We start from the raw sequence: 14,744 nt of genomic DNA on the forward strand, positions 1-14,744 counted from the left end.
AGTCTTAAAATTCCACCATTTAGGATATACAAAATAAGATATTCCAGGAAAACAGTGACATATTTATTGATGTGCTGGTATTATAAAAAGTTATAATTTCCTTTATTGATATTTAGCAACATAGGCACATGGTATAGTCTTTATTAGGAATGCATGCTTAAAGAGCACTTCTTTTATAGTGAAGTTGTCTTTTACAGAACCCCTTTACATAGTGGACTTCCTGTGGGAAAATGGATATCTACAACTCTGTCCCTGACCTTGTCCTCTGCGCAGCATTCTCTCCACAACAGCCCACACTGGGACCTGCACATGCCCCAGTTTATTCCTATGGATGGCCTTGAATTTTATTTGCAGTGCAAATAAAGACTGCAGGTATTTATCTGTGGAACCCACTATTGGGGGGGGGGGGGGGGGTATAAAGGGACAAATTCACTAAAAGTTAAAGTATACTTTAAGCAGATTGATCACCTAAAAAGGCTTACATGTGGATAACATGCAAACATCGAATTTAAATGTACTCCAAACTCACAAAAGAACACATCTCCATTGTTAAAGTGGAAATGCACACTGGTAATTTGAAGTTATTTAAAGTGGTTCTAAAGCCTTACAGTTTTTTCCCTTACTGTATTTTGTGTATTAGGGTAAAAACCCTTCTCTGATTAGAATCCCCTCAGCCCCTGAAATACTTACCCGAGCCCGATTTCAGCAGGGGCTTTCACCGCTCTCCCCCTCCTCACAGGGCAGATTGATAGCAGTGGGAGCTATTATTCAAATTCTGTGACGAGGGAGTAAGGGGCAGGCTGAGCTATCTGTGTCCATAGACAGAGCACCTCAAGATCTAGCCCACATGGGTGCTTAATAGAAATCTGCTATCTATGGGTGCACTCTACAAAAAAGAGCCAGTGGGAGACGCCAGAGGAAGAGGATCAGGGTTGCTTTGTGCAAAGTCATTGCACAGAGCAGGCCAATATAACATGTTTATTATTTTAATAATTAAAAAAAAAGTAAAGCTTTACAATCACTTTAAAGTTAACAGTCTTGCTGGGATATATCAGAGGGGTCACACAATTTCCCTCAATGAGGATTAGTATTCTTGAGAAGTAGCATATTCATTGGTACTGACTGTTAGTTCCCCACAAATATTAAGCAGAAACCATACACCTAATGCCATGACATGGGTCATGAGAACAGACATATGAGGGAGCACATTTTCCTTAGCAAAATAAAATAATTTTGCTTTTTTCTTCCCAGGCTGAACATAGTATTGAAGTATAAGTTTACTTTCAGAAGGCTTTCAGTAGTTACATATTTTCAGGCCTTGCAAGAAAAGGGGCTTTCCCACTATTTCCTTGAAGTTTCTGGAAATTGCTCTGACCAATGCAATGCTGTCGCCTCTGACAAAGGGCTGGTGCCTGTGATGCTGGGAGTATGCGACTAGAAAAAAGTGGCAGGTTGCCTAAGGTCTGTATATAGAAAATCATAGATACTTGCTTAATGTCAGCGAAGCAAAGAGCAGAAATAAACTGGCACTGCTCTGGCCACTCATGTTGGGCTGTAGCAGAACAGTTGCCACAGACTTTATGTGCAAGTCCAGACCTATGTAACTATTTAAAGTCACCCAAAAGTGAACTTACACTTTAACATTTCAATATAGGTACTCTTAAGAACCGGACAGTTTACATAAACGTAATATAAATCTCAAATTTTTCAGTCTGTTAAGTGACATAAGTCTGAACAAAATTTGCATCTAGCTCATATTTGGGGTGGCCAAGCCTTGTAACATAATCATTAGTCGCCGAGCAGGTTTATGTAAAGGATTGTGAGGCTCCACTTGTAAGAACTGAAACAATTTCTGCCGCACTTGAGTCATTACGCTGCCCATGTGATCTCGAGTTACAGGGTCACTGTGATCCAGATGCATCACTGCTTCTTCTAAATAACTACAAAAGAAAACATCAATTTAAAAACTACCCTTTTAAACATATTTTTATATAAATACAATGCTTTATTTTTGACTGTGAAAAAGAAAGGGGTAATGTGCACAAAAACAATCAACATACATCAGCATAAAAACAGCATACAAATCTTAAAGTAAACCTCTATCCACTTCTGTGATGCCGCATTTAAGTGTTATGTCAGCATCAAGGGGTTAAAAACAGACTGAAACCTGACTTGAGTGTCTATGAGAATTAATTCTTTTACCGTAAATAAAGCTCAATAATAATGACGTAAAAATGAATAATAATGAAATAAATGATAGGTAAGTGTGGGCTTTTTTAAAGCTCTAATACCGTTCTTAAGAATATCTAAACACATGTATGCCTTTAACCAAGGAAAAGATGCACTTAAACCACTTGCCCTCCGGAAGATTTGTTTTGCTGAAACAGACATAGGGTTAGTACTGAAAGGGCCCAAAACTATAGACAATCCTATAGAGAATCCTCAATTGTGATCCTGCTTTGTTGGTAGAAACATGTATAAAACCAGTTTTATAGTTTATGAGTGGTCAGAGAAATTTGTGTATAATTTAACATGTCAGAGGGCATGGCTTGTGGAGTGGTGTAAGGCTGAGGCAATCTCACACACGTTAACAAGACAGACTGGACTGGGAGAGCAATGATATTTGTAGGTATGCTCAGTGGCGGCTGGTGAAGTTTTAAGATGGTGGGGCGCAAGACCCCGCCCTTCCATTTTGACCCCTCCCATTTCTCAGAAGCCCCACCCCTTATAGACACCACCCATTTTGTCCCCTGTATTTTGCTTGCGTGAACACATTCTCCCAATATATAACACATTAAGGGGTGCATCAGTACTAGTATATCCCATAATAGGGAGCAGGGGCCCTATTATGGGATATACTGTGAGAGACATCCTATTATGGGATACACTGACAGAGTGGCACAAACCCCACAGTACAGACCCCCCCCCCCCCAGCACAAACCCCTCAAGCACAAACCCCACTGTACAGGCCCCCTAGAACAAACCCCACAGTACAGGCCCCCTAGCACAAACCCCTCAAGCACAAGCCCCCTAGCACAAACCCCACAGTACAGGCCCCCTAGCACTAATCCCACAGTACAGACCCCCTAGCACTAATCCCACAGTACAGACCCCCTAGCACTAATCCCACAGTACAGACCCCCTAGCACTAATCCCTCAGTACAGACCCCCTAGCACTAATCCCACAGTACAGACCCCCTAGCACTAATCCCACAGTACAGACCCCCTAGCACTAATCCCACAGTACAGACCCCCTAGCACTAATCCCACAGTACAGACCCCCTAGCACTAATCCCACAGTACAGACCCCCCAGCACTAATCCCACAGTACAGACCCCCCAGCACTAATCCCTCAGTACAGACCCCCTAGCACTAATCCCACAGTACAGACCCCTTAGCACTAATCCCACAGTACAGACCCCCTAGCACTAATCCCACAGTACAGACCCCCTAGCACTAATCCCACCGTACAGACCCCCTAGCACTAATCCCACCGTACAGACCCCCTAGCACTAATCCCTCAGTGCAGACCCCCCTAGCACAAATCCCACTTAGCATAGCACTTTACCTGTGTACAATGTAATTGGCCTGGCCTGCACTGTCTTATATTGTGTACACTGCTAAGCAGGCTGCTGGCCTGGCTGACACTATATATTTATTAATAGTAAATGGCACACAGCGGCCTGGTATAAGATGGTTCCCAAGTTCCCATGTCACAGGTCATGGTACAGGCATGTCACAGGTCATGGTACAGGCATGTCACAGGTCATGGTAAGGGCATGGCACAGGTCATGGTAAGGGCATGGCACAGGTCATGGTAAGGGCATGGCACAGGCCATGGTAAGGGCATGGCACAGGTCATTGCACAGATGATGGTACAGGCATGTCACAGGTCATGGTAAGGGCATGGTACAGATGATGGTATAGGCATGGCACAGGTCATGGTATAGGCATGGCACAGGTCATGGTACAGGCATGGCACAGGTCATGGTACAGGAGATGGTATAGGCATGTCACAGGTCATGGTACAGGCATGTCACAGGTCATGGTACAGGAGATGGTATAGGCATGGCACAGGAGATGGTATAGGCATGGCACAGGAGATGGTACAGGAGATGGTACAGGTCATGGTACAGGAGATGGTATAGGCATGTCACAGGTCATGGTACAGGCATGTCACAGGCCATGGTAAGGGCATGGCACAAGCCATGGCACAGGTGATGGTACAGGCATGGCACAGGTCATGGTACAGGAGATGGTATAGGCATGGCACAGGTCATGGTAAGGGCATGGCACAGGTGATGGTACAGGCATGGCACAGGTCATGGTACAGGAGATGGTAAGGGCATGGCACAGGTCATGGTACAGGCATGGCACAGGTCATGGTACAGGCATGGCACAGGTCATGATACAGGAGATGGTATAGGCATGGTACAGGTCGTCATGGTACAGGCATGTCACAGGCCATGGTACAGGAGATGGTATAGGCATGGCACAGGTCATGGTACAGGCATGTCACAGGTCATGGTACAGGTGATGGTATAGGCATGGCACAGGTCATGGTAAGGGCATGGCACAGGTGATGGTATAGGCATGTCATGGTACAGGCATGTCACAGGTCATGGTACAGGCATGTCACAGGTCATGGTACAGAAGGTGGCCTCCAGTTCCCTACAACAGGACCACAGACCCAAAGTCCCTCCCCCCCCCACAGGAACACAGAACCATAGTTCTCCACAATAAGACCACAGACCAATAGTTTTCCCACAATAAGACCACAGAGCCATAGTTCCCCACAATAGGACCATAGACCCACAGTTCATCACAGGACCAAAGATCCATAGTTCCTCAGAATAAGACCACAGACCCATAGTTCCCCACAATAGGACAACAAACCCACAGTTCTCCATCACAGGATGAAAGATCAATAGTTCCCCAGAAAAATAACACAGAGACATAGTTCCCCATCACAGGACCAAAGACCGACAGTTCCCTACATACAACAGGACCACAGACCTATAGTTTGCCATCACAGATTCATAGTTCCCCATCACAGGACTGAAGATCCATAGTTCCTTACAACAAGAGGACCAAATACACATAGCTCCATATCACAGGACAACAGGCCCATAGTAACCCATCACAGGACCACAGACCCTTAGTTCTGCATTATAGGACCACAGACCTGTAGATTTTACTTCAGATCATGCAATATTTTCATGCAAATAATTTAATAAAAAAGCTATTGAAAAATGATAATTACAATAACTTCTACCAGCATGCAGAAGAACTTACTCTCAATCTATAGCCTCATAAAACTGAATCATCTCAAGGGGTACATTTACCAAACCAGGGCAAGTCCCTGGAAGACAAGCCTCTGCCATGCCCTATGCACACTGCTGCCACCATCCTGCAGAGTGAAGTTTAATTCCCCCCACCAAGGTGACAGCACACCAGCCTACTTGTGCTATGTATTAATAATGACAGAGAACATAAATCCCCAGCACAAGTATTCAGCCCTGTCCCTCTGCAGCACCAAGATAGAAAAAAACAACACTGAGCAGCAGCTGTGTGACGGATCCCTGCACTGGCAGCTCATCCACCTTACCTGAGTGCAAGCTCTGTTTCCCAGATGTCTAATAATAATCCACAGAAGGGAGCGTGGCACTGCCCTGGTGCCACCTACCACCTAGCCAGCAGCACCATGCAGTCAGCAGCCCAAGTCTGCGCTGGATTGTTCCTTTGTGGCCAGCTGTAGGTCCTCGTTATCTCAGTGTGGGGTCATCATGTCTCATGTCTCTTCATACTGCAGGCAGTCATTGGGGGTCCCCAGCAGCAGTCACTTAAAGGGATATGTCACCCCTCTGGGAATTCCTCACTATTGCCCCATGACCCCTCTCTGTGCTGTGATCTACTGAGGTCTCACTTGTCTCATGCCGCCCTCAGCATCCCTCCTGCTTTGCCCGATCTCCTCCAGCAGCTGACGAACTCTTCTTCCGATCCGATCGCGCGGCTCTCCTCTCTGCTCTGACTGGAAGGTGCGGGCGGGAAGGTGATCATGTGACTGGCAAACGCACCGGCCCCACGCGTCAAGTGACGTCACCCGGGATGTCCTCCTGTGTGATTGGTCCAGGCTGGAGTCTGGACCAATCACAGCCAGGACATTGGGGAGTGTCGGGGCCCATTGCTCTGCGCCCTGATGACCCCCAGAAGGCCGCCAATCGGCGCCTCTGCCCGCCGCACGTGGGGTGGAAAACCCCATCCCCCCATAGCCACCACTAAGTCTGGCGCCCCTAGTTGGCTAAAAACTGATTTTTTTAATCTTTTTTTCTTTTTTTTTGGGGGGGGGGGGGGGGGGCGGCACATCATTTTTTTTGCTAGAGCAAAGCACTACACTACAAGTACAAGGGCACTACAAGTATAAGCAGGTCATAATGTATAATGATGAGTATAATGAGATTCAATTGGTATTGTACTTTAGGCATGCCCTGTACACCCACTGTGATAGACTCAACAGGGACAGAGGCTTTTAGAGATGACTGCAGGCTAGCCTCTTGCCTACTGACTATGGGCTCTAGCTTTTAGGAGAACACAACTCTTTGTGAGGTGTATGCTGGGGGAGGGGGGGGGGGTGTGTGGTAATGTTACTTTGGATTCAAGTCCATGTCTCCCCAAGACACACAGACTCTGGGAGTCCAGGCCCGAGATCCACGTTAACCTCCCTGGCAGTCTGATTATGTCCAGATTTCTGTGCTAAAAGCGGTACATTCTTTTGCATGGAAATCTGTTTTATATTTAAAAACTCACCTTCCCCTGCGATCCCCCGCTGTCGTCCCTGCCGATGCCGACACCTGTCTTCCGCTCCGCTTCCCTTCCCCGCGAGTGTTGCAACGCTGGGGGGGGTGAAACCAGCAGCACTTTCAAAAATGTAAATACACTAAATTACATGATACAAAGCTGTGATCCTAACGGATTACACTGTATCATGCCATTTCACCACAGGATTTCACCTGGTGACTTTCCCAGTGCGCTGCCTGTGCTTTTCCAGTTCTTTGTGCTTGGAAAATTGAGAATGACCATGGCGTCCAAAAAGCATTCTTTTTGCGCAAAAGCGCTTTTAGATGAACTGGAAAACAGCGACAGCTAAACGGAGTTACTTGAAGAACTGAGCGATAGCGATTCATGGGGAAATTCGTCATCAGGTACGCAAAGTGACGGCAGCGATGATTCTGATGTCTCTTTCTGGCACATAGCTCTGTTGGAAATTCTGAAGAATAATTTGATATACTTACCAAATTCCACAAGCTATGTGCCAGAAAGAGACATTAGAATCGTGAGATACTGTGCGTATAAACATACACAAGCAAAAACACACATACATAATTTTTATTGAATTTATTGCCCTTGCTTACAGAGGATTAATACACACTTGATTGTGCATTGCTACCCCTACTGCCTCTTAGATGCCTGTCTGAGTTTTTGTGTGCGCATCTATATAGGTACACACATGTATATTTATGCATATATCTTACCCTATTTACTTATGGTCCCTATTTATAGAAATTTATTACATCCTTTGGGACTATGAGGGAGGAGTTTCTGTGGTAAATTGAGCCCTTCTGTGTCTGTAATTTCATTTGATGGGACCTGCTTGGGGGGTGGCATTTGGAGTATCTTGATCTGCTGGTGAGACACTTTTAGGATGACCATTTTAATATGTTGCCCTGATGATATATACAGTATCTCACAAAACTGAGTACACCCCTCACATTTTTGTAAATATTTTATTATATCTTTTCATGTAACACCACTAAAGAAATTACATTTGCTACAATGTAAAGTAGTGAATGTATAGCTTGTATAACAGTGTAAATTTGCTGTTCCCTTAAAATAAATTAACACAGCCATTAATGTCTACACCACTGGCAACAAAAGTGAGTACACCCCTAAGTGAACATGTTCAAATTGGGCCCAAATAGCCATTTTCCCTCCCCGGTGTCATGTGACTCGTTAGTGTTACAAGGTCTCAGGCAGGGGCGTAACTACAGGGGTTGCAATCGCAACCGGGCCCCATGCTCAAGGGGGCCCATGTGGCCCCCCTGTACACCTGAATAGGAGGGGCGGCGGGGGCAGCATGTAGAGAAATCACTGTCCTCCTTTTTCCTTCTGTAGCTGGAGGAGGAAAATGGAGGAGATTGGTTCCTCTGTATGCTGCCCCCACCACTCCTCCTATCCAGTTCACTTGTGTTCTGCTGTCTCTGGGCCCTGTGTGCTCCCCTGCCCCCCCCCCACTGTGCTCCCCTCCCTCTCCTGCCGGCTGCTACAGGGGATATATCACAATAGAGAACCAGGAAGGGGTCGGTAAATATGTAATTTACCAGCTCCTTCCTTTTCTGAATGGACAGAGTCACAGTCAGTGACATTGTAAAAAAAATTAAATCAAATTATAAAAAATAATACAATTAAAATACCAAAAAATAAAAACTACCGACACCAGTGGGTGAACTTCCAGGATCGCAAAGGTCACACTTGCGACAGGGCCCTGGCATTCCACCACCGTGGGGAGGCCCCAAGATGGCAGGAAGGGGACCCACTGCAGAACTTGTGAAAGGGTCCCGCTGCAGGACTGTAATAAAGGGCCCCGCAACGAGAGTAAAGGGCCCCAGGGCACCATGGGTCCAGGGGGCCCTTCATGGTTTCTTGCACCGGGGCCCTGAAGGTTCTAGTTACGCCTCTGGTCTCAGGTGTGAATGGGGAGCAGGTGTGTTAAATTTGATGTTATCGCGCTCACTCTCTCATACTGGTCACTGCAAGTTCAACATGGCACGTCATGGCTCTACATTAAGATGGCCTAGACTGTAAGAAGAGTGCCAAGACCCTGAAATTGAGCTGCAGCACAATGGCCAAGACCATACAGCAGTTTAACAGGACAGGTTCCACTCAGAACAGGCCTCGTTATGGTCGACCAAAGAAGTAGAGTTCACATGCTCAACGTCATATCCAGAGGTTGTCCTTGGGAAATAGACGTATGAGTGCTGCCAGCATTGCTGCAGAGGTTGAAGGGGTGGGGGATCAGCCCATACGCCGCACACTGCATCAAATTGGTCTGCATGGCTGTCATACCGGAAGGAAGCCTCTTCTAAAGATGATGCACAAGAAAGCCTGCAAACAGTTTGCTGAAGACAAGCAGACTAAGGATATGGATTACTAGAACCATATCCTGTGGTCAAATGTGACCAAGATAAACGTATTTGGTTCAGATGGGCTCAAGCGTATGTGGTGGCAACCAGGTAAGGAGTACAAAGACAAGTGTGTCTTGCCTACAGTCAAGCATGGTGGTGGGGGTATCTGGGGCTGCCAGCACTGGGGAGCTACAGTTCATTGAGGGAACCATGAATGCCAACATGTACTGTGACATACTGAGGCAGAGCAAATCCCCTCCCTTCAGAGACTGGGCCACAGGCAGTATTCCAACATGATAATGACCCTAAACACACATCCAAGACAACCATTGCTTTGCTAAAGAAGCTGAGGGTAAATGTGATGGACTGGCCAAGCATGTCTCTAGACCTAAACCCTATTGAGCATCTGTGGGGCATCCTCAAATGGAAGGTGGAGGAGCACAAGGTCTCTAACATCCACCAGCTTCATGATGTCGCCATGGAGGAGTGGAAGAGGACTCCAGTGGCAATCTATGAAGCTCTGGTGAACTCCATGCCCAAGAGGGTTAAGGCAGTGCTGTAAAATAATGGTGGCCAAACAAAATATTGACACTTTGGTCCCAATTTGGACATTTTTAATAAGGGGTGTACTCAATTTTGTTGCCAGCGGTTTAGACAATAATGACTGTGTGTTAAGTTATTTTAGGGGACAGCAAATTTACACTGTTATACAAGCTGTACACTCACTACTTTACATTGTAGCAAAGTGTCATTTCTTCAGTGTTGTCACATGAAAACATATAATAAAATATTTAAAAAAATGGGAGGGGAGTACTCACTGTTGTGAGATACTGTACATACAGATACACACATGTATATGCATATATGTTCCCCTATTTATTTTCCTATTTGCAGAGATTTGCTACAACTTTTGAACTACTATCTTCTTATCCCTTGGCTGTCCCCTTCTGAATTTGAGAATTTCCATTCCAGCAAACTCTGCGTATGAATGGTGCGGCCCTGTGTGCAGAGCCCGGCAAAGCTGCGCGGTTGTCAAAAAGTAACAGCTAGTACAGGGAACTTCTCCCCGTACTGATGCCACAGGAAGAACGAATAGTGGGCGGTGGCTGCAACAGGAGGAACATGTTCTACCCTAAAAACGGGTGGGTGGAAATTGTAACATGTTCTCATAGGAGAACTTATCCTTTAGGTATTCACTATGGGTTATATGCTGCCACCTTCAGGTGAGGACGCTGGTAAACAAAGTCATTAAGGCAGCCTACAGATCCCCTCACAATCCCAGCAATCCTCAGTTTTTAGACAAGCAATCAGAGAAAAACACCAGGGCAGAGGGGGGTTGGGGGCCTGTGTCCTGCACTGTACTCCCAAAAAAAAAAAAAAAAAAAAAAAAAAAAAAAGGATTTTACAGTTAAAGTGTCACTAAACAGGGTTTTTGTCTTACCGTATAATCCTTTTCTCTGATGTTCATTAACAGGCACAGCTTCATATCTTCCTTGACCAATGGGAAGTCCCAAAGCAGTGTCAGCATGAAGGGTGGGAAAAAACACAGCAAAAACCCGAATTTCCTACAGGGCTTAATGAAGCCAACCAAGTAATCAAAGAGCTCAACTAGGAACAACTGGAGCTCACCTACCAAGAAAATTACACCCTCAAGAAGCAGAAGCCTCTGCAACAGCGGCCTGGAAAACTTTGCGGCCAAATGCAGATGCGAAAACATCCACCTTGTAAAACTTGGTGAATGTGTTTACAGACGACCAGGTGGCCACTTTGCAAACCTGGACCACCGATGCTAGACAATGGAAGGCCCAGGAGGCTCCTAAGCGCCCTGGTAGAATGCGCTTTAAACAGGGAAAGAAGGAACCTGACTCTTGATGGAATAAGCCTGCACCACCCTCTGCCTGATCCATCTGAAAATGGTCGCAGCAGATGCGGCCTGCCCCTTAAGAGAAAAATCCGTAAGGACAAATTAGGAATCCGATTTGCAAATGGACTCAGTCGCCGCCAGGTACACCCTAATGGCCCAAACCACGACCAGGGAAAGCAAGGCAATTTCTTTTGGAGGTTTTGGCTTGGGACACAATGACGGCCACACAATGTCTTCATTTAAGTGGAACCCGAAACGACCTTAAGAAGGAACGATTGACAGGGACATAGCACCACTTTGTCCCTGTGAACCACCAGGTAAAGAGACTGACAGGACAACGCAGCCAGCTCAGGGTCCCTACGTGCCGAAGTAATAGCTACCAAGAAAGCCACTTTCTGTGACAAGGAAAGTATTATCAGATTAGGATCCCACAAGGACACCAGAGACCGTATTGGAGGAGCCAGGAGGTGAACCCCCTGCACGAAACTGTGAACCAAAGAATTGGTGGCCAAAGGGCTTTGGAAGAAAATTGCCAAGGCTGAAATCTGGCCCTTGATGGTGCCCAGGGCCAAACGTTGATCTACACCTCTTTGTAGAAACTCCAGACGTGATACCGAAAAGGAACGGGGGGGAAACCCCCCCGAGACTCACACCAAGCAATGTACACCTTAACAAACTCGATGGTAAATCTTCAGAGAAGTAGATTTCCTAGCTTTTAAAATAGTAGGAATCACTGAATCCGACAACCCCCTGTCCTTCAGTACCTGGCTTTCAATAGCCAGGCCGTTAAAGCCAGCGACTGTAAAGCAGGGTGGAAGATTGGTCCTTAAGACAATAGAGATACTGGACCCCTGCCAGAAGGTCTTGGGACTTTGCCACAAACCTCAGAACCTTCCGGATGATGCGCAAGGCTAACCAGTCCACATTTGGGGTCCCTCCCTGGAGACACAGTTGTTGAAACACCTCCAGGTGAAGGTACCATTCGCCTGGACTCAGAACCTGCCGAGGTAATCCACCTGCCAATTTTCCACCTCTAGAATATGCACAGCAGAGAGGGCTGTAAGAAATTGTTCTGCCCACCCTAGAATGCTGGCCACTTCTTTGGCCTCTAGGGCACTTTTTGTGCCTCTTTGATGATTGACGTATGCCACAGCCATGGCGTTGTCCAATTGAATCCTTACCGGACACCCCTGCAGACGATCCATTTACTGGGACAGGCATAGCCTGATCGCCCGAATTTCCAGGATGTTGATCTGAAGACTGGACTCCTCCTGAGACCGGACTCCCTGGGCTGATTCCGTGCCCAGGACACCTCCCTATCTGGACAGGCTGGCGTTCATGGAGACCACCGTCCAGTACAGGGGAAGAAAGGACCACCCAATTAGGGATCTCCTCGTACCCTGGCTCAAAAGGATCAGATTGTCCAGGGACCGTGGATTCTTGTCCCATTTGGCTAGAATCTCTTTTTGCACAGGTCTGTTATGGAATGGAGCAAATGAAACTGCCTCAAAAGGTGGAGATCATCGGGTCAAGCATTTGCATGCAAGTCCTGAGAGAAGACCGGCGGTTGGATAACACAAGCCGAATCGTATGCTGCAATTTCAGCAGTTTTGTTTCTGTTAGAAACACCTGGGCTAATGCTGAATCCAGAGTCAGACCCAGATAGTCCAGCTTGTTGGATGGAGTCAGAGCTGATTTCTAAAAATTCAGAGTCCAGCTGAACTCTCCCCCATGGAGCTGAGGCGAGACCAAAGGGTAACACCATGAATTGATAGTGCTCCTCGCCTACGGCAAAGTGAAGGAAATGCTGATGCCCAACATATATTGGGATATGGAGATAAGCGTCCTTGATACCGATAGAGGCCACAAAATCCCCTTGATGAAGGGAAGCCACTACAATTGCAAATAGACTCCATTCTGAATTTCTGAACCTGCACAAAGCGGCTCAGGGCCTTGAGATCCAAGATTGGACGGACCTTGCCTTCCTTCCTGGGAACAGTAAATAGGTTTGAATAAAACCCCATGAAAACGTTCAGAATCTGGGACTGGTACAATGACTCCTTGTGAGAGCAGATCCTGAACCCCCCCCCCCCAGAAATCCCTGAAACCGAGTCGGGGACAGGCCCAAGATGGAAGGAAAGAACCTTTGCTGGGGGGGGGGGGGGGCAAGGACCGAAACTCGACCTTTTACCCAGACTGGATCAACTCGCGGATCCATCTGTCTTGAATGAAAAAGGTCCACTGGTCTGGAAAGAAGCAAAGATGCCCCCACCCCGTAACGAGTGAGGGGCGCCCCTTCAGGGAGATCCTTGTTTTGTGACCCTGTGGGACAAAAGGGATACTTGTGGGCAGAGAAGACAGGACCAGGTTTGCGGTGAGGCTCTCTGCCTTTTGTAACCTGTGGAAGCAGGGTGCTCTTGCCTCCCGTGAAACCTTTTATGATCTCTTTCACGGAAGCTCCGAACAAGCAGTCCCCCACGAAGGTGATATCTGTCAGCACCCTTTTAGAGGCCTGGTCTGCAGACCAGCATTTCAACCAGATCATGCAGCGCAGAGTCACCGCTGTCAACGACACCCTGCAAACTAAAGGGGCCGTGTCCAGGGAGGCATCACAGATATACTTTAACCCCTGTAACAACTGGTCCACCAGCTCAGGGAGATGCTGACCCCCTTCCAAATTGTGACGCAAAAGTTTCGCCCATTCCGTTAAGGTCTGAGAGACCAAGCTTATGGCAAACACCATCCTCAAAATTGAACCTACCATGGTGAAAAAGAATCGGACCAGAGATTTAGCCTTCCTGTCTACAGGGTCTTTAAAAGACGGAGCATCCTCCACCGGTAGCAACGTGACTTTATTCAACCTTGAAACCTGAGTATTGACCACCGATGGAACTGTCAATTTTATTAGGAGGGACTCCTCAAAAGGATACCACCTAGCGAAACGCTTAGGTTTCCCAACCGTGCGTTTTGGGGAACCCAAAAACAGTATCTCTCCTGCGCTCAAGTAGTGTGCAAGAAGGTGAGTGATCTAAATAGTCTTATTGGCACAAAAATAGCCGGTCTTGCTGCCCCTCAGGACCAGGTGTATCCAAAAACACAGAAAGACAACAACACGAGAATGGCGCACCGACCTTGTGCATTACCACTATAAAAGTTTATTAAAATCCAAATAGCATTATGCTCACAAAAATAAGATGCATACATACATGTAGGAAATAAGAACCAATCGCCTCCAGGACACTTCTATACTGCTGGATAGTGTGATGGCGTCCACAATGACCTGGCTTACGCGTTTTGAGGGAGACCCATCTTACTCAGAGCCAAAATCACCACTGACTCCCCATAAATTTCCAGAATGTTATATAGCTGGTCTGCACCACACACATCACCCCGCCCCACTATGCGCAAAGGTCAGATATGTGTGTGTAAACAAATTGGGGTATGTGCAAGTTCTATGCGATAGACTGTCCATCAGTTCGGCTATCATCACTTCAAATGTCTACGGCTACAAACAACTGCGAGTAATGATAGTGGCAGTGATGCAATAATAATACAAGAGAAAGAAATGTATAGATAATGATAATAGTAAAAATAAATAAAATTAAAAAGAACAATATTCATAATGGATCAATAAATGATAAAAATTGATGATAAAACGAATAGTACAAAGTGGTACAAGAGGCTTATAAAAATAGAGG

General features: G+C 46.5%; 1 protein-coding gene across 2 annotated transcripts in view; it reads right to left on the reverse strand.

Moving 5' to 3' along the window:
- Window positions 1–1,594: 1,594 nt before the first annotated feature.
- EDC4 (enhancer of mRNA decapping 4) overlaps window positions 1,595–14,744 on the reverse strand; it is a 629,569-nt gene continuing 616,419 nt past the window's right edge. For both annotated transcript variants that reach the window (XM_082271180.1, XM_082271179.1), the window contains exon 28: window positions 1,595–1,940. In XM_082271180.1, coding sequence (XP_082127306.1) covers window positions 1,748–1,940 — 193 coding nt within the window. In that variant the 3' untranslated portion in view covers window positions 1,595–1,747. The remainder of the gene's footprint in view (window positions 1,941–14,744) is intronic.

Source organism: Pelophylax lessonae (assembly GCF_965119305.1).
Source record: "Pelophylax lessonae genome assembly, chromosome: 10".
Taxonomy (NCBI): Eukaryota; Metazoa; Chordata; class Amphibia; order Anura; family Ranidae; genus Pelophylax; species Pelophylax lessonae.